The following is a 21392-nucleotide window of genomic DNA, read 5'->3' as shown; positions in this document are numbered from 1 at the left end:
TTCTGATTTTCACAGTGGTTTCTATTTCAAGACCAGTCGGACCTTACTTTCAGAATAGTCCTCGTACCTGTAAACGCTAGGCGTGCGTGAACAAATGGCATCCGGGGCTCGTTCAGCTCGCGTTCGCTTGTGTTCGCTCGTCTTCTGCTGGTTATCGGTCTCGTTGCGGTCCTTCACAGGAAATTTGTGTCCTCTCCGCTTCTCGGCCAGCAGTACAGGAAGCTTTCGTCTAGTGCCTTGCCTGTTTTTGTTGTTGTAGACATGGACTGCATAGGCAGTGGGGTAGTCTAGAGAGAATGTAACTTGCTGATAGAATAATATAGATACCATACGTGCTTGTGCGATTCAAGATATCCACAGCACCCATACCGAAGGAAATGAAATGTGACTGGTAGAAAATTGCAACCACTAAATCCAATGGTGGGCAGGGCGAACTTATTGAACAGAAAAAAATATTAGTTCAAAAACTGATCAATTTACTGCAAGGAAAGTAAATCAAAAATACATTCTGATATAATAAAAAATTAAAATCACATTTACATTGATGTAATACACCTATAAATAGGACTGTTTGAGTACTACATAATGCATTTGATTCTGGACTTCCCAGTGCTACTTTAAAAGCAAGGTCAGTAATTAGTAGTGGCTCCCTTGGTCTCTTTTTCCGTACCAAAATTTTTCAACGAGGATTTAATATTAGAAATAGACACTGAGTTCTTTTTCCGTATTTAGCTGAGACCTGCGAGGTGTGTTCAATAAGTAATGCAACACATTTTTTTTCTTAAATCAGGTTGGTTTTATTCGGCATTCCAGTACATCATATTATTCCTCATTCTTTTGGCTACGGAACTCTATTTCTGAACATAATCTCCTTAGAGAACGACAGAGTTACGCCACTTTACAAGGAAGGCGGGGTAGTGATCGACGTCTGGACCAACATCTTGATGCATCAATAACCTCCCCATCATACACGTACTGCTTCCTGCGGAGTGAATCCTCCATTGGCCCAAACAGATGGAAGCAGTAAGATACGAGATCCTGGCTGTAGGGTGATGAGGAAGAACAGTCCAATGAAATTTTTTGAGCCCCTCTTGGGTGCGCAGACTTGAGTCTCACGTTGCGTTATCATACTGAAGGAGACTTTCACTTTCATTTTTGTGGTGACGAAGACGCTGAAGTCGTTTCTTCAGTTTCCCGAGGATAGCACAAGACACTTCCGACTTGATCGTTCCACCATGATGGAGTAGTCAAACAGGATAACCTCTTCAGTGTCCCACAGCACACTGGTTGAGGATGTGGCTTTGAACTTTTTCTTCGGAGGAGACGTGGTTTGGCGCCAGTTCAGGGATTGCCGTTTTGTTTCTGCTTCGAGTTGGTGAACTCGTGTTTCATGGTCTGTGTCGATATTCGACAGAAAATTGCCACGATCAGCTTCGTGAGGCGCAGGCATTGCGCACAGATGGTCCTTCGTTGCTCATTATGGTGTTCTCTTAGGTATCGAGAAACCCACTGGGCACACATCTCTGAGTACCCCAACTGCTGGATGAATATATCAGCAGTACCAACTGAGACGTCCAGTTGCGCAGCGAGGCGTTTGTGAACCGTGGATCACTTCGAACGAGACTGTCAGCACGTTCCAACACTGCAGGACTCACAGCTGTGAGGATCATCTGTGCGGAGTTGCTTGCCCACCACGAAGCTGATCGTGACAATTTTCTGTCCAATTTAGGCACAGGCGATGAAACATGAGTTCATCCTCTGGCAGGTTTGAGCAACCTTGTTGCGTTGATGACAGACGCCTCACCCAACGACCCATCGCGCTTTTGTTCACTGCCAGGTCTCCATACACATTCTGCAATCGCCTATAAAAATCCGCGATGGTCTGACTAGCTGCCAAAAGAAACTCAGTGACAACTTTCTGCTTGGAACAACTCCGTTACACACACCCTTTTAAGGGCTATGTCTACAGCCGCCACCTGCTTCATGAGACTATAAGGGCTGAAGTGGGAAAATTTCAAGATTTTCCACAAGAAAATCAGGACTTTTTTTTTCAACCGAAAATGACCGAGAATAAAATGTGATGTTGCATTAGTTATAGAAGGCCCCGCCTACGAAACAAAAATGGCTTTGTCCGAGATACACGACTCCTGATGTCTACTAAAAGCATTTCCCTTTGCAGTGCGCGCTCGGAACCTGGTTGTGATGGACTTACATTCACTGCCCGCAGCAATGGCAATTGGATCTGAAGCAGACTATGATTGACGAGGCGTGACACTCGTCTGCGTTCCCTACCGGTTAGGGTCTTTTTACTGCCACTGTTCGTACACCTTGCTACACCAGTGTGTGTTTACAACAGTTCTTGTAGACAGGTTTGGTACTGCTCGCTGATACACCAAGAAATCGAGCAACTTCATTCACACCGTCGTCATGGGTACTACCTGAGAGCTCCTTGCTGGCATTTTGTCGTGTCCCCGCACTTCACTAGCATGAATTACACCATTTGGGTAATAATATGGAAACACAGAAAATATACACCACATTACCATGCCTAATGCGGTGTAGAGAACTCGGTGGCTTTCAAAACGACTTCTGGTCGTGTCGAAATGGATAAGTACAGGTCCTCTATGACTTTGAAGGGTATGTTGCTCCATTCCCAAAATAATGGGAAGTTGAGGTAACGATGATGGGGGTGGCTAGCGATTGCTCGCGCTTCTGTCAAAATTAGACCATAGAGCACAATAATATTGAGGTCTGATGACCGTGGTGGCCAGGAGGGAAGCGAAAATTCATCCTTGTGCTCACAGAGCCAGTCCTGGAAGATTCGATCTTTGTGAGCAGGGGACCTGCCATCTTAGAAGACAGCATCTTCATCGGCGAACAAACATTGTGTCATTGGATGGAGCTGATAGCCAAAAAGGTCACATAATACGACCTTGCAGAGTAATCATGGAATCCTTGTTGGAATTCAATGATATTTCTGTTCAAATCATCACCGATACCATTCCCCCTGCCATGTGTCACTGCTGGGAAGTATACTCAGCCACAAGTTGGAAACAGCGTGAAACAAGACTAATCCAACCAAATAATTTTCCTACATTTCTCCATTGTCCAGGTTTTATGGCTTCAGCACCGTGTTCTCCTGTTACGGCCATTTCGTCACTGATGCGTGGTTTTGGAATTCCAGCTCGCCTTTCAGTTCCCAGGCAACGGCCTTGCCGCTGTGGGTACATCGGTTTCCGTGAGAACACCAAAGTTAAGTGCTATTGGGTGTGGCCGGCACTTGGATGGGTGACCGTCCGGCCGTCCATGCGCTGTTGACATTTTTTGGGGTGCACTCAGCCTCGTGGTGTCACTTGAGGAGCTACTTGACCCAATAGTGGCGGCTCCAGCCACAGAAAACCATCATAACGATCGGGAGAGCAGTGTGCTGACCATACGCCCCTCCTACCCGCATCCTCAGCTGGGGATGACACGGCGGTCGGATGGTCCCGATGGGCCACTTGTGGCCTGAAGACGGAGTGCTTGCAGTTCCCAGCTTATAGAGCTGCCTTTGTATTGATACGGTGCTGGCAGGGTTCGATAGTGCGACTTTCAGTACTGAAGTGACTTTTGCAACTGTCGCCACAGTTCTCTTTGATGGACGTCCATGGTTATACTATATACACTATCGACCGCGTTATGACTTAGCGGATGATATTTTTCCGCTTTCCTTGTATGTGTCATAAATATTCGATATGTATTTACGTATTACATTCTGTTTTATCTCGCCTCCGGAGTTTGTACTCTAGCGGTCAAAAACACATGTCTACATAGATTAATTGTGCAGAGAAATGTATGCTTCACATAGTTCAAAGTTCAAGCCGTGGATTTTTTTACACAAAATATTTAAGAGTCAGTAAAGTAAATTAGACACTCTTGTGTCTAAGGTGGGCAGCAGTCTTCGGCTATTTGCTGATGGTGCTGTGGTGTACGGTAAGGTGTCGAAGTTGCATGATTCTAGGAGAATGCAATATGTCTGGTTGGTGTGATGAATGACAGCCAGCTCTAAATGTGGAAAAATATAAGGCAAAGCGAATGAGTAAAAACATCAGACCTGGAATGTTTGGATACTGCTTGACACAGTCAAGTCGTTTAAATATCTGGGCGTAGCGTTGCAAAGCGGTATGAAGTGGAATGAACATCTGGGGAGTGTGGTAGAGAAGGCGAGTTGCTGACTTTGGTTTATTGTGAGAATTTTAGGACAGTGTGATTCACATGTAAAGGAGACCGCATATAGGGCGTTGGTGCGACCTATTCTTGAGTACTGCTCGAGTGTTTTGGATCTGTACCAGGTTGTATTGAAGGAAGACATTGAAGCAGTTCAGAGGTGGGCTGCTAGATTTGTTACCGTTAGGTTCGAATAACACATAAGCGTCAGGGAGATGCTTCACGAACTCAAATGTGAAACCATGGAAGGAAGGGGACGTTCTGTTTCGGAAACACTATTGACAAAATTTAGAAAACCGTCATTTGAAGCTGACTGCCGAGCGGTTCTACTGCCGGCAACATGCATTGTGCGTAAAGACCGCGAAGATAAGGTACTAGAAATTAGGGCTCCTACGGACGTTTATAGATAGTCACTTTTCCCTCGATGTATTTGTGAATGGAACAGGGCAGGGTACATGGTACATGGTACCTGGTACATGGTACCCACTGCCACGCACCGTAAGGCGGCTTGCGGAGTATGTGTGTTGAAGATGATGTTCCTAAACGTTCACATTCTCAAACTCTGGATGAATATAGTCTGGGTAATTGGCACGCCTGAGTTACGGTGGCTCAAGACATGTATGCAGGGGATAGTATTTTGTGCATATCCGTTATCCTTGATTAAGAATTGAATAAAATTGTTTATGAAATGTTTATGTTTTAAATCCGTTTGTTAGTTTAAAATGTCTTCAGGGGGTTGTATTGTGCGTATGTCGATTTCTAGCTCTTCAAGTATTATACAACTAAAACCTTTAAGTAATATTTGTAAAATGAGCGTACTAGAGATAGAAATCTGCATACACACAACGCAGTTTTATTGAATTCCTAACCAAACATAATGGATAGATACAGACTAATACCGACAGACATATGGAACGCTCGTTTCACAATTTACGCAAACTTGTCATTTTGACGTCACACACAATATCGACGACCGCATGATCGGCTATCGACTATCGTTAGCATTCGATACGGGCATCTCACAAAATTTCATGCCAGCGTACCGGAGTTTTACAAAAGCACTTCTTCTTGGAATGATTTATTACAATTATTGCTACAGTAAAATATCACGTAATTATTTATCGACAGTTACTGCCTTCATATGAGACTGCTCTCTTAGGAGTGAATTATTATCGTCAAGTAATTTACAAATTACAAATGAAAAACGCTTGTTTTATAATTTGCAACGCTTGTTTTATAATTTGCAGTATGCCGTTTCAGTGTAACGGAGAATTGGAAATTTATCACAAACATATCACTATTATTATTAATTGTCACTTTATAACGCATCAATGATACAAGCCTTAAGACAGAATACGATAACCAAGGCTGAGGTTAGCATCGCATGGTTTTGTGCTAGCGTAATGAATATCGTCGTGCTTTCCGGAGTCGTAAGTTCTTGTTTCGCATTCTGTTACATGGAATGTTTTTCATTCTAGCGTTTTAACACGTTCTCTTACTCTCTTATGGGTGTAATACAAATATGTTCTGCAATACTGGATATTATTTATATTCAGTCTGACGTTAGAAGGAAGGATGAAATAAATTTTTAGCGATTTCGAAGTATGTGCTTAGCTAGGAACTTATGAGGGCATCTTAAATTTCTGAGACTGAAGCGAGCAACAATAAAATTCAAATTCTTCCTTCACACAAATATTTGGCTCTTTATTGGCGAATATGTATGGCCTTTAGAGTGTGTGGTTAGGCAGGAACCTAAGAGGACAGCATAAATTGCTGCGAGTGAATCGAGGAGCAATAATATTAATATTCTTCCTTGTCATAAAGTTGATAGCCGATCATGCGGGCGTCAATATAGCGCGTGACGTCAAAATGACGTCACGTTTGCGGGAGCTGTTGTGAAACGAACATTACCAAATGGTTCAAATGGCTCTGAGCACTAGGGGACTTAACATCTGTGGTCATCAGTCCCCTAGAACTTAGAACTACTTAAACCTAACTAACCTAAGGACATCACACACAGCCATGCCCGAGGCAGGATTCGAACCTGCGACCGTAGCGGTCACGCGGTTCCCGACTGAAGCGCCTAGAACCGCACGGCCACACCGGCCGGCAACATTACCCCAGACACATCGATTACAAAGTCATACATACAGACAGAAATTATGACAGCAACACATCATGGCCACTGCAACCATATAGCATATTTAGCCAACTGTCAATCTCTAAAATCTGATGATAAAACGCCGAATTATTAAAATTAAAAGAAAGGGCCGTTAACAACGGAAGCAAACCACTGCAGAGCTTTTATAGTAAGAGTCTTAAAACCTATTCTACGAGGTAATACAGTACAGTCACAGCGACCATTGATGATGTTCGTACGTAGGAACAAATTTGTAATTCTGAAAATGGGATGAACCAACTTTATAATAAAACAGAAACTGTTAAAAAATGGTTCAAATGGCTCTGAGCACTATGGAACTTAACATCTGTGGTCATCAGTCCCCTAGAACTCAGAACTACTTAAACCTAACTAACCTAAGGACATCACACACATCCATGCCCGAGGCAGGATTCGAACCTGCGACCGTAGCGGTCGCGCGGTTCCAGACTGAAGCGCCTAGAACCGCTCCGCCACAATGGCTGGCAGAAAATGTTATGTGACTGGTAGATCGTCTGAAGATGGATTCTAGCTGAAATGAATCCATCGTAATAAATACATCTTTAAACTACTACAGAAGAAATAAGGATTTTATTACCTAATATCCATTACCTTTGTTTTCCTTTTATTGTTGTTCGTCTTATAATGTCTCTTTCAAGAAATTTAGGAAGTTGAATTACTGTTTCTTTTAGTGATGACGGGTTTTGATCTGACTGGCTGATAATCTTCAGATCTAGCGCTCCGTAGTACAGGGATATCGAACATATACAGAAGAACAGCACGAGTGGCCACAGGACAGTTTGACTCCAAAGAGTCTGTCACGAAAATGGTGAGAAGGCTAAATTCGCAGGCTCTTGAAGTTCAACACTAATTATCGATTCTTAAAAAATTTCAAGAACCAGTGGTAAGTGAAGAACATGAGGATCCACTCAAATTTATCCGAGAGGGAACAAGATTCTAAAATTGCCATTTTTATGTTACTGATTCGATGTCTGAGGATGTGACCCTACCCAAGAACTAAATGTGACATAGATTACACAAAACGTATTGTACCTCAAACAACTGATAGGCATCCACCGAAACTTCATAAGTGGCTTATTATCATACCGAAATGGTAAGCATATTTTATTAGTACCGTACATCTTTTTATAAGCTAAACGTGAATATGGATGCCACTATTTTGGTTCAACGATCGGATATTACATCCTTAAGATTGCACCAACTTATTGAAATAATCTTTAATAGCATATATATTTCATCATAAAAATAAAATTTTGGTTTTGGTTGAAAATAAGAATTCTAAAAAAGAAAAAAGTAAGGACGACTGAGAAAATCCGGTTGGTTAGCAATAGAAACAGTCAAGAAAAACTGGCAAATTAATACTCCTGAAAAAGTAGAACGAGAAATACACTTTTAGAAAAACTGATAGCTCTGAACCATGCTAAATCTGCGATTTAGTATAATCGGAGGCAATTATTACAAGCAACACGCAAAAACTTTGTTATTAAAGATGAATTCTATACCGCCAGAGGGTTGGGTTGGGTTGGGCTGGGTTGGGTTGTCTGGGGGAAGAGACCACACAGCGAGGTCATCGGTCTCATCGGACTAGGGAAGGAAGTCGGCCGTGCCCTTTCAAAGGAACCATCCCGGCATTCGCCTGGAGCGATTTTAGGGAAATCACGGAAAACCTAAATCAGGATAGCCGGACGCGGGACTGAACCGTCGTCCTCCCGAATGCGAGTCCAGTGTGCTAACCACCGCGCCACCTCACTCGGTTATACTACCAGACTTCAGAAGCAGGCAAGTGCTCCTCCATCTTGACATCTATCCCTGCTCAATCCCCACCGCCCCTCGGCACCTTACAGAAGCCCCTGGTGGAGATATTATTCAGACGCTACTGCTGTGTAGGTTTGAAGGCAAGATTAGTGTGATTACAGCAGGCACGGAGGCATTTAAGGAATCATTGTTACCGCGCTCCATACGCCATTGGGATGGGAAGAAACTTCGCAGTGGTCTTGAAGCTTCTGGATGAAGACAGACAAATTAGATAAAAGGAAGATAACTGCAGTTTCCTTCTAGACCGTCTTAGTTAGGTTTCCTCTAATGATTCGTACGACCATTTAGTTTAAGATCCATTGCAGCCTATCATTTCCAGATTTTCAAATTGACACTTTCTAACAGCACTGCACAGGTCCGATGTACACTATCTGATCAAAAATATCCGGACACCTATTAGCGGACATCAATATGGGGCGTGTCCACCGTTCGCGTTTGAAACAGTTAGAACTCTGCCCGGAACACACTCAGTTAGGCATCTGGACGTCTGCGGAGGATTGGCAGCCCATACTTTCTCAAGAACCGAAAGAAGAAAGTGCAGTGATGTTGGACACTGGGTTCTGGAGTTAAGTCGACGTTCTGAGTTATCCCAAAGATATTCCATTGGATTCAGTTCAGGACTCTGGATTGGTTGGTTGATTTGGGCAGAGAGGACGACAGGGTAAGGCCATTGGTCCCATCAGATTGGGGAAGGAAGACGACCGTTGTCTTTCAGAAGAACTGTCTTGGTATTCGCCTGAAGCGGGACTCTGGACAGGCCAAGCCGTTTCAGAAATATTGTTGTCCACAAACCATTCCATCGTAGATGTTGCTTTACGACATGCTCATACAAGCAATCATCGACTGAACTCTTCCTCCGCTGTATGCAGTACGCAATTCTGTAACATATGTTCATATCCTACTGCGTTTAGTGTTCATTTAAGAACAATGTTCAGTCTGTAGCCGCGTGACCGCTACGGTATCAGATTCGAATCCTGCCTTGGGCATGGATGTGTGTGATGTCCTTAGGTTAGTTAGGTTTAAGTAGTTCTAAGTTCTAGGGGCTGATGACCACAGATGTTAAGTCCCATAGTGCTCAGAGCCATTTGAACCATAAGAACAATGAGGGTACCACACTCTAATCACGATAAACATCCCCAAACTTTAAAACCAGCTCCTCCATAGTTCACTTTTGGCATTGGACCAATGGCAGGTAACATTCTCCGGGCATTCGCCAAACAGAAGCCCTTCCCTCTGACTGCCTCTGGGCAAAGCACGATTCACCACTCGATTCCAGCCATCGATTGTCCACTGGCTTCGCTCTTCACACCACCTCAAGCGTCGTTTAGCACTGACTATGGAAATGTTTGCCTCGTGAAGAGTTGCTCGAGCATGGTACCCCGCCATTTTTTAACTTCCTACACGAAGTTATCGTAGCACTTCTGAACTCACGAGTTACTTCTTCTGCTCATTTCAAACGATTTCTTAATAACCACCATCCGCAATGATCGACGGTCGCTGTCCATCAGTATATGAGTCTGGTCTTGCTTTAGCTATGGTTGTTCCTTTGCGTTTCGACTTCACATTCGCATCATCAGCAGTTGACATGGGCTGCTCTAGAAGGGTTTAAATGTGTCTGACGGATTTGTTACTCAGATGACATGTGATTAGTAGCCCACGTTTGATGTCACCGGGCCCTCCTGACGGACACAAAAAATGGTTCAAATGGCTCTGAGCACTATGAGACTTAACATCTGAAGTCATCAGTCCCCTAGAACTTAGAACTACTTATACCTCACACACACCCATGCCAGAGGCAGGATTCGAACCTGTGACCGTAGCGGTAGCGCTGTTCCAGACCGAAGCGCCTAGAACCGCTCGGCCACCGACACACACTGCTGTTATTGCTCCTCTACTGACTCTCCCAATACTGACCGCCCCCTCTTACCTGTGTATTGACATGTCCACCCATCTGGTTGCCAGTTCCGCATTACACAGGGGTGTCCAGATACCTTTGATCAGATATTGTACGTATGTGAAAAATGGATAAATTACATAAAACGGAAATACTAATATTTTCTTGTACACAATAGTGGCCAGGTTTCTTCTGATGATGCATGCTAGGATTTCGTTTAAGGTCGCCTGGACTCCATCACTTTAGAACTGACAGTTCATAAAATATTTTTTGTAAGCACTCTTGCACAGCCTCGGTATATTTAAAGAATGGTACCATGACACCACCAGAAGCTGGAGTGATGTGCGTTTGTTTATGGACAAACGTTTCTGGCGAAGTAGCCATCTTCATGTCATGGATACAATTGTATCAAGTTAAAGGAAAGTTTCTTGACAACAAGGAACCCTATTCAACAAGATCTCTTGCTATTTGTGACTTGAATACAGCTGCTTTATTGGGAAGGCTTGTGGGCAAATAAATACACATCACACCAACTGTCGCTAGTTTCATCATCCCATTCTTTAATCTTCGTGAAAGACTGGGAAAGGCCACATCAAACAACTTTGCTCAGGTCGACTATGCAAGATATCCTGAATTTGATCATACAATGAAGGGTTTCACGACCTGACAGCTGCTGGTGAATCTTATCGGTTGTGCAGTCGTGGTCCATGAAACTTTTTCATTCCTGACGCTTCGTCAGCTTCAGCTGGTCCATCTGAGTTCTGCCGACCTCTGAAGATGTCCAGCGAAGCTCTGTATGGAATGTCGCCAGCGAAAAAGGTTCATGGCTCACAACAAACATATAGCCTGGAAGATTCACAAGCAGCTAGGCCCTCATCTGCCCCAACGCTCATTCCCTGAGAACGATTACGACTTTTGACTACTTCATCCCCTAATTGTGCCAGTTTCCCCTTCACGTGCCACACACCTTCACAAAGCACACACACATACATATGCACACGATAGAGATAAGTGGTTGGTCCGAGAGCTGGCCGGGGCCCCGGGCAGAGAATTTTCCCCGCGGACAGTGGTGGTTGCCGCTTGTGCGCAGGGCATCGGCAGCCTGTTCAGTGCGCTGAAGGTGGTACGCCTGCTGCGGCTGGGCCGCGTGGTGCGGAAGCTCGACCGCTACCTGGAGTACGGCGCGGCCATGTTGATATTGCTGCTGTGCTTCTACATGCTGGTGGCGCACTGGCTCGCGTGCATCTGGTACTCGATCGGGCGGTCGGACGCGGACAACGGCGTCCAGTTCTCGTGGCTGTGGAAGCTGGCCAACGTCACGCAGACGCCCTACTCCTACGTCTGGAGCAACGACTCGGGCTCGCCGGAGCTCGTCAACGGGCCGTCGCGCAAGACCATGTACGTGACGGCGCTCTACTTCACCATGACCTGCATGACCAGCGTCGGCTTCGGCAACGTCGCCGCCGAGACCGACAACGAGAAGATCTTCACCATCTGCATGATGATCATCGCCGGTAAGTCAGCCTTACCTCTATCACAAACTTTCAGATATTATTATTGTGCTCATAGAGTGCTGTGCTAGTCTCAGTTGTATCTTCAAAATGTGAGCTGACTCAGAAAGTGAGGTGACTCGTCGAGCAAGGGCGGATGTCTAAGGCTTCCATTCAGTCCCTTGTTGACCAATCTGGTGTCGCAGTAGAAGACAGGAAAACGAAAGCCGAAGTTTTAAATTTCACAAGAGAATCGCACAAACACACTGTCATTTGACCATTGGACAGACTCCTATATGGACGACACAGTAATAAGCACACCTGCTGTACAGAAACACCTGAAGGATTGAAAAGCAACTAATGCACTGCATTTTTTTCTTCAACAATTCTTTATTGAACACAATGACAATGACACACACGAAAGAATGGTATTTTATCTACACACCCAATTTTCCACGTCCACACAGGTCATCTCCGTTTTCAAGAAGGGACGTCGAACAGATGTGCAGAACTATAGACCTATATCTCTAACGTCGATCAGTTGTAGAATTTTGGAACACGTATTATGTTCGAGTACAATGACTTTTCTGGAGACTACAAATCTACTCTGTAGGAATCAGCATGGGTTTCGAAAAAGACGATCGTGTGAAACCCAGCTCGCGCTATTCGTCCACGAGACTCAGAGGGCCACAGACACGGGTTCACAGGTAGATGCCGTGTTTCTTGACTTCCGCAAGACGTTCGATTCAGTTCCCCACAGTCGTTTAATGAACAAAGTAAGGGCATATGGACTATCAGACCAGTTGTGTGATTGGATTGAAGAGTTCCTAGATAACAGAACGCAGGATGTCATTCTCAATGGAGAGAAGTCTTCCGAAGTAAGAGTGGTTTCAGGTGTGCCGCAGGGTAGTGTCGTAGGACCGTTGCTATTCACAATACACATAAATGACCTTGTGGATGACATCGGAAGTTCACTGAGGCTTTTTGCGTATGATGCTGTGGTATATCGAGAGGTGGAAAATTGTACTGAAATGCAGGAGGATCTGCAGCGAATTGACGCATGGTGCAGGGAATGGCAATTGAATCTCAATGTAGACAAGTGTAATGTGCTGCAAATACATAGAAAGAAAGATGCCTTATCATTTAGCTACAATATAGCAGGTCAGCAGCTGGATGCAGTTAATTCCATAAATTATCTCGGAGTACGCATTAGGAGTGATTTAAAATGGAATGATCATATAAAGTTGATCGTTGGTAAAGCAGATGCCAGACTGAGATTCGTTGGAAGAATCCTAAGGAAATGCAATCCGAAAACAAAAAAAGTAGGTTACAGTACGCTTGTTCGTCCACTGCTTGAATACTGCTCAGCAGTGTGGGATCTGTACCAGGTGGGGTTGATGGAGGAGATAGAGAAGATCCAATGGAGAGCAGCGTGCTTCAGTACAGGATCATTTAGCAATCGAGAAAGCGTTACGGAGATGATAGATAAACTCCAGTGGAAGACTCTGCAGGAGAGACGCTCAGTAGCTCGGTATGGGCTTTTGTCAAAGTTTCGAGAACATACCTTCACCGAGGAGTCAAGCAGTATATTGCTCCCTCCTACGTATATCTCGCGAAGAGACCATTAGGATAAAATCAGAGAGATTAGCGCCCACACAGAGGCATACCGACAATCCTCCTTTCCACGAACAATACGTGACTGGAATAGAAGGTAGAACCGATAGAGGTACGCAAGGTACCCTCCGCCACACACCGTCAGGTGGCTTACGGAGTATGGATGTAGATGTAGAATCTTCATCCAGTTCTGTGGCCTTCCCCCAGCATGAAACAAGGCCGTGTATGACCTGTCGGTACCAATCCTTGTCCTGGTGGCAGAGCCAGTGTTTCACTTTGAGTGTCACCTCCCCACCGTTCTCAAAAAGTCTTCCATGAATGGCATCCTCTAATGGCCCAAACAAGTGGAAGTCAGAGGGAGCTAGGCCAGGTGTGACAGCCGTGGCTGGTTTCCCCGACCGTTGCAAATCGTGGAGCTTCACCGGACCGCCTTCTGATGACCTCACCCTCCGTGACCAGGGACTAACTGTACTTCTGCCAACAGCAAATGCTCCACAGACTTTGCACAATCATTTGTGAATATTCCCCACAGTTTCTTTCTCTACAGTGAGAAATTCAATCACGGCACGTTGCTTGTAACGTACATCACCTACGGACGCCATTTTGGAACTGTCCTGCAGCTACGCTATCTGTCGGAAGTGACGGAAACTTTGCACGCTTATTCAGGAGACTTCAGATAATACAGACGTAACGGTTCGCTATCTCAGCATTGTTTTCGGCTGAGAAAAGAAAATGTGGTGCATTACTTTCTGGGCAACCCTCCTAAATCACCAGGTCCGGATGGAACCAAGGTTCTATTGCACAAAGGGTACTCTATGGCACTTGCCCCTCACCTAGCTTGCACTTATCGTGAATCTCTCGTCCAGCGCAAAGTCCCAAACGACTGGAAAACAGCGCAGGTGACTCCAGTATATAAAAAGGTTAAAAGAATGGACCCGCAAAATTACAGACCAGACAACTTCGGTTTGCTGCAGAGTCCTTGAACATATTCTCAGTGTGAATATAATAAACTTTCTTGAGACTGACAAGCTTATGTCCACGAATCAGCGTGGTTTTACAAAGCATTGCTCTTGCGAAATTCAGCTTACCCGTTTGTCACATTATATACTGACAACTGTGCATGAAGGGCAACAGGCAGATTCCATATTTCTAGATTTCTGGAAGGCATTTGACACGGTGCCCCATTGTAGGATGTTAACGAAGGTACGAGCATATGGAATAAATTCACACATACGTGAGTGGCTCGAAGATTCTTATGTAATAGAAGCCCATATGTTGTCATCGACGGCGAGTGTTCATCAGATACAAGGGTTTCATCTAGAGTGTCACAGAGAAGTGTGATAGGACTGCTGTTGTTCTCTATATCAGTAAATGATTTGGCAGACAGGGCGGCCAGCAATGTGCGGTTGTTTGCTGATGATGGCATGGTGTACGCTGAGGTGTCGAAGTAGAGTGATTGTAGGAAGAGACAAGACGACTTAGACAAAGTTTCCAGTTAGTGTAATGAGTGGCAGCTAGTCCTAAATGTAGAAAAATGTAAGTTAATGCGGATGAGTTGGAAAATCAAACCTGTAATGTTTGGTTACAGTGTTCAAATGGTTGAAATGGCTCTGAGCACTATGGAACTTACCTTCTGAGGTCATCAGTCACCTAGAACTTTGAACTACTTAAACCTAATTAACCTCAGGACATCACACACATCCAAGATTGAGGCAGGATTCGAACCTGCGACCGCAGCAGTCGCACGGTTCCAGACTGTAGCACCTAGAACCGCTCGTCCACCCCGGCCGGCGATACTGTGTTACTAGTGTCCTACGTCACACAGTCAAGCCACTTAAATATCTGCGCAAATGTTGCAAAGGGATATGAAGTGGAATGAACATATGAAAACTATGGTAGGCGATGCGAATGGGCGACTTCATTTTATTGCGAGAATTTTAGGAAAGAGAGGTTAACCTGTAAAGGAGACCACATAGAGGGCGCTGGTCCGACCTAGTCTTGAGCACTGCTGCAGTGTTTGGGATCCGTACCAGGTGAAGGAAAACATCAAAGCATTTCAGAGGTGTACTGCTACATTTGTTACCAGTAGGTTCGCACAATGTAAGTAGGAACTCAATTGGGAATCCCTGGAAGGAAGGCGATGTTCTTTTCGAGATACACTATTGAGAAAGTTTAGAGAACCAGCATTTGAAGCTAACTGCCCAACGATTCCACTGTCACCAACATACATTGCGTGTAAGGATCACGAAGATAAGCTGCAATAAATTAGGGCTCATAGAGAGGGATACAGACAGTCGCTCCATTTGCGAGTGGAACAGAAAGGAAATGACAAGCAGTGCTACAGAGTACTCTCCGCCACGCACCATACGGTGACTTGCGGAGTATCTATACAGAAGTAGATGCAGGCGTTCATGAAACTAGCCGAAAATGTCAGTTTTCAATTTATATTTCATTTATTACTAGAATTCATGGACAGTAATTACCGATGGCCGGCCGGTGTGGCCGTGCGGTTCTGGCGCTTCAGTCTGGAACCGCGTGACCGCTACGGTCGCAGGTTCGAATCCTGCCTCGGACATGGATGTGTGTGATGTCCTTAGGTTAGTTAGGTTTAAGTAGTTCTAAGTTCTAGGGAACTGATGACCACAGATGTTGAGTCCCATAGTGCTCAGAGCCATAATTACTGATGAAATCGCATCCAAAGTACCTGAAAAATAATTACATGTGTGGTGCGACCTTCCCGTCATACCCACTTTAGGAAGCAACGCATCAATTAACATTAAGTTGAATAGTTGCAGGTGACAAACTTTAAAGAAAACAGACACTGTAAAAACGTAATACAGCTGGAAAACCACACCATGTGGTAAGAAAGTATGAATACATAATTTTATGTCTCTTCAAAAATCTGTAATTACGATTTAGAAACTAATATTTATATGTATTTAAACAGTAAAGAACATTCCTTTTGTTTAACAGCCATAATAATAAAGAACCCATTGATGATGCAGCAACTGCAGTGAAACATGTCTAGGACAAAAAATAAACTTGTATTTTGCTAAAGGCAGACCCCACCTAAGAACATATGTTAACTGCAATGTTCTTTATAAGAAATGCTCAACATGTGAGTCGTTATTCATCAACAGTATCTGTAGTGGAGGGACAATGTTGTGAACAGCATTGTACAGTATATTACTAGATATGGAGAAAAATTGCCATCAGATGTTGTCTTTTAGGGTTCCTAATGATGTTGGACGATTAGGGTAGACTTGTGATTGCAGATAACTCCATTACCAACAATTGCACGGATAAAGGTCTGGGAATCTGGCAGACCAAGCATCATCAGAGAGATCGCTCAGTAAGCGATCCTCACCAAACGATGTGCGCAAGAGATCTTTCACACAATTATTAACATGGAGTGGAGCGCCATCATACACAAAAGCCGTTTCTTCGAGAGTACGCTTATCAACCAGGCTAAGGATTATGCGACTCTGTAACATACTGGCACATCTCGCACCCGTCACACAGACACGATTCTTGTGACATGGCATCAGTAACGTATTTCTGTCCAGTTCCATATGTTGGCCAGTTTTTGCACTAATTTTCAGTTTCAATTAATCCTCATGACATTTCAGACATCTGTGTCAGTTTTTGCCTCCCTACCAATATTACTCTGTCAATTAGTACATTTTCAAATGTTAACGATTTTTGGGTCACCCTGTATTTGTATTCGAGATTGTGTGAGGTGGATCAGTATTTAAGGTACTAGCCTTGAATTTGGGATGCAGTGAGCAGGTAAAATGACACAGAACTTGAATTCAGTCCTGGGTAGTGGTAGAGCAATGTGGGCGCCAGTCCATTTTGTTAGTGGTGCTTGCTTACATCCGGAGCAGGTATGCACTCAGGGGAAAACATATTGTTCTCCTTTGATTGACAGGTACTTAACCTATTGTTCTCCTTTGATTGACAGGTACTTAACCTATTATTCTGCTAAAAAAGTTAAGTACCTGTCAATCAAAGGAGAAAAATAGGTTTACCTCTGAGAGCATAACTGTCCCTGATGTAGGCAACCCACACTAACAAAATGGACTGGCACCTGCCTTGCTCTACTACTTGCACTAAGGGGCAAACCTATTGTTCTCCTTTGATTGACAGGTACTTAATCTTTTTAGGAGAACAATAGCTTAAGTACCTCTGAATCAAAGGAGAACAATAGGTTTGCCCCTGAGGGCATACCTGCCCCTGATGCAGGCAACCTGCACTAGCAAAATAGACGGGCAACTGCCTAGGTCTACCGACTGGCACCTGCCTTGCTCTACTACTCTGGGTAAGGTGGAGCAATGATTGAGGGACTGTATATGCATTTTGCACTGTGTGAGTAGGATCAATGAGTAAGGAACTGCGCTTGTATTTGGCACTGACCAAGATGAAGCAGTGCATTTGGGACAGATTTAGTAGGCACACTGATTAAGGCATTGGACTTGTATTTGGAACTCAAGGAGGTGTTGGTGGTTATCTCATTGGTCATTATTAAGAAGCAAGTGACATCCAGCGGCAGCTAGGGTACTCCAAATGTGCTTTAATTAAGTGAGCAGGAAAGTTGTTAAGGAAATTTGTCTGTCAAAAGAGGTATGAAAACTACAGCCCTGGCAGTCACCACATGAATGGCCTTATTACTGTACATAAAATCACCAGAAAAAATATTAGTCCTTCCTTTAAAAGAACATGCAGAATCTCCTTGGAGTGCTGTAGATAATACAGAACTGCTGTCCTCCAGCTCTGATATAAGACGTGGCACTGAAGAGAGATGTGCCAGCTGGTTATAATTAGTGATTCAAGTGCTGCAGTGTGGGTTGTATACATCGCAGAATGCTGAAACGTCATAGGTATGTCCATTAACTGGTGTTCTCATGGACTATGCTGAAAAAATTAATAGTTCTGCTTCCTTCCGCCAGGTGAAAATATGATGCTGTAAGCTGTCAGAATGTGCGTTTCCTGTTTTGATGCCACTATACTGTTTGTTGCTTGGAGACATGTGTTAATTTCTTTTGTGAAGTAACTGTTGACGTAAAGGGTTAAGAAGGTGAAAGTTTACCGTACAAAATGCACTGGTTCTTGAGAAGAAAGAGCGTGCACTTCAAGTGAAGTTGTTTTATCAGAACAGCAGCAATAACGGCGCTGCATTGTGGAAATATTGCCGACAGAGACACCAGTGAAGAAGACCGATGTCAGTAAGTGGGCTAAAGAAATTTGAAGAAATTGGTGCAACAGCTGAGGGATGTGGTCCATTCCCATGGCAGATTTTGATGAAGCATCTGACTGTGCAGCACATCTGTGAAATTGTGCAGCCAGTGCCCCAGCTTTGTCTTGGGAATTTTACACTGGTGTCCCCACATTATGCAAAATGTGCACCAAATGAATCCCCAAGGTAGGTTTCAAGGCCATGACTTTGCCCTTGTATTTTGACACACTGGAAATGGATGACATGTGGCTGGAGAATGTTGTTTGGATCGACGAGGCACATTTTTACTTTGCACAGGCCACGAATGCACAGAACTGTCGCATATGTGATTCTACTATGCCACATGTTGTGCAAGATTCAGAATGTGCACCAAGTGAATCCCCAAATAGACTTCAAAGCTCTTTGTTTTTTGCCATGCTTGGATGTGGATGACATGAGGCTGGGGAGTGTTCTTTGGATGGACAAGGCACATTTTTGCTATATACATGCCATGAAAACACAGAACTCTCACATATGCCATATATGTTGACGCTGCACTCAGTTTATGTGACTGCATGGTGTGGCGTCATAAGCTCCTTCATTCTTAGTACTTTTTTCTTTGAGGAGACGAAACGTGCACATTACAAGAACTGCCTTGCGCAAAACGTAATTCCAGCTAAGCGAGAACGCATCTACATCCACATCACTATTTTCAGGCAGGCTGGGGTGATACGGCATATCGCTTGCCAGTTGAAATATTTACACCGAGAAATCTTCGGCATCGACCAAGTCATCTCTACGCAATTTCCAGATGTTTGGCCTTCCAGATCTCCCTACGCAAATCCATGTGACTTCCGGTTGTGGTGATATCTGAAACATCGTGTCTGCCAGGGATGTATCTGGACTCTTCCTTATCTAAGAGGTAGCATACAATGGCATATCACTCTGATTTACAACAGATATGCTGCGAGCAACTGTCAGACATGCTGTTGTACCGACCCCTTTCCTAATCGGCCTAATGGATTGTGATATAATTGACCGTGATCACATATGCCTAATGAAATTTTACAGTGGGTAAGGCTATCATTGCCGAAGGAAAATAATACCTGTTAGTAGCAGGAAAGTGTTCAACAGACCATTCTGAAGGAAGAAGCTATCCTAAACCTAGTCTAAATACTGGTAATAAATTTGAAATGGGTGGAATTAAGTGCAATCACTCACGAACCACACAGGGAGAAAAAAGGTACCATGTAGTATTTAATACAAAAAAACACTGATTAGCAAAACAAGAATAATTAAACAGTCGCCAGCCCACTAGGGCAATGAATATCCAGAATCCTAATAAAGATAATAGCAAAGAAAATTAGGCAAATAATCACTGGCATGGCAACAGAAGTTTGTCACACTCTTCACACCACAACAGTTCATGAAAAAATACTAAATGAATCAGCAAGCACTGAGGTTGCAGTTACTTAATCTGATATACTAAATTTTGAAAGCAACGTTTAAAAAAATGGCTCTAAGCACTACAGGACTTAACACCTGAGGTCATCAGTCCCCTAGACAGAACTGCTTAAACCTAACTAACCTAAGAACATCACACACATCGATGCCCGAGGCAGGATTCAAACCTGCGACCGTAGCAGCAGCGTGGTTCCGGACTGAAGCGGCCAGAACCACTCGGCCACAGCGGGCACCTGAAAGCAAGTTTAAATAAAGTTGTTGGTTAAATAAATAACGGACTGTAACTGAAATATGTTACATGAAAAATGATTTTTAGTAACCTCAGAGTAACGTAACGCAAAAATTTGGAAAGAGGCGAGCAGTTTACTTTAAGATATTGGAAGATTGAACTGATTTTACCTTAAGAAAATGAGAAATTTATTTTACTTTTAAAATAAGATCAATAAATTACGTACCAAGTCAGCAGAATTCAGTCGCTAAGCTGAATACAAAATAAATGAAACTGAGCGCTCTTAATTTGTGCCATATCTTTAGTTATTAGTTTTGCCAGTGAAATTTTACGTTACTTTGAGTGAAGTTAACAGTCCAAATTGCAAATCCGTTAAGCTTCTGTTGCACAATACAAAAATGAACAGTCACTGAGGAAGCAAAATTTAGAGAGAAACTGGTCATTGGCAGATAAAAATAACTGGCAGTAAATAGTTAATCAATTTTGATATTTCTGCGACACTGGGTGACTGCATGGAAAAGGTGCCCTACAAGTTTTAACTATTGGAGGTTATTACTCAAGAAAGTTTGTCGAAGTCTGTGAAACAAATGCCACTCGGTAATGCCTGTACAATATTAGTTATAGTCTGTCAGTTAACAGTCTAACGATGTTGAAAGCTGTGTGGACGACGAAAAATGTAGCTGACGACAGTGCTGAGCTGCAGCTGGCTGAGAACCACGAGTTGTCTCCAGAGCTACTGATGATTGTGGGACAGGCAGCAGCTGGGACTGCAGCTTCCTCTGCCTGCCCACTCCAACCGTGCTCTCAGTATAGAGATGGGTCGAACTCGTTCATTCCCGTGAACTACTTCATTCATTTCACTCTTTGCCGTGAAGCGTTCAAATGAAGTAGTTCATTCGTGAAGTACGGAAGCCTAGCGAAGTTGCCCAGTTCGCCGCTCAGCCGCTGCTACGCTCGTTTCGCCTCGCTCATACAATAAAGCTTCGTAATACTTCACAATTTTACCAACAGATGGCGGAACTATGGAGTAACGTACACGCAACGTTTTACGCTCTTACAACGTCTCAGTTATCTTAAATAGAGCATGGTCGAAGGGGACAAAGGGCGTTTCTGTCTGTGTCCAAGTGTCTGAACAATTTTATCTTGGACTCTACGCCCGTGAACGGCACCTTGTATTTTAAAAAGTGTTTGGCTCCGTTTATATGTCCACCATCTTTTTTCTCTAATTGTCTTCATTTCTATCTTTTGTGTTTCTCTGCAGCCAAAGAGCGGCGTAGTATGCTGCT

At 43.8% G+C, this 21392-nt stretch overlaps 1 protein-coding gene across 1 annotated transcript in view; it reads left to right on the top strand.

Annotated features, from left to right (window-relative positions):
- The window catches only part of LOC126106234 (potassium voltage-gated channel protein eag), a 362209-nt gene that overhangs the window by 113190 nt on the left and 227627 nt on the right, over positions 1-21392 (top strand). Inside the window, exon 2 of the mRNA XM_049912462.1 lies at positions 11185-11608. Coding sequence (XP_049768419.1) covers positions 11185-11608 — 424 coding nt within the window. The remainder of the gene's footprint in view (positions 1-11184; positions 11609-21392) is intronic.

The sequence above is a fragment of the Schistocerca cancellata genome, chromosome 10 (assembly GCF_023864275.1).
Source record: "Schistocerca cancellata isolate TAMUIC-IGC-003103 chromosome 10, iqSchCanc2.1, whole genome shotgun sequence".
Classification (NCBI taxonomy): domain Eukaryota; kingdom Metazoa; phylum Arthropoda; class Insecta; order Orthoptera; family Acrididae; genus Schistocerca; species Schistocerca cancellata.
The sequence above is the reverse complement of the archived record's forward strand: the minus strand, read 5'-3'. Positions and strand labels throughout refer to the sequence as shown.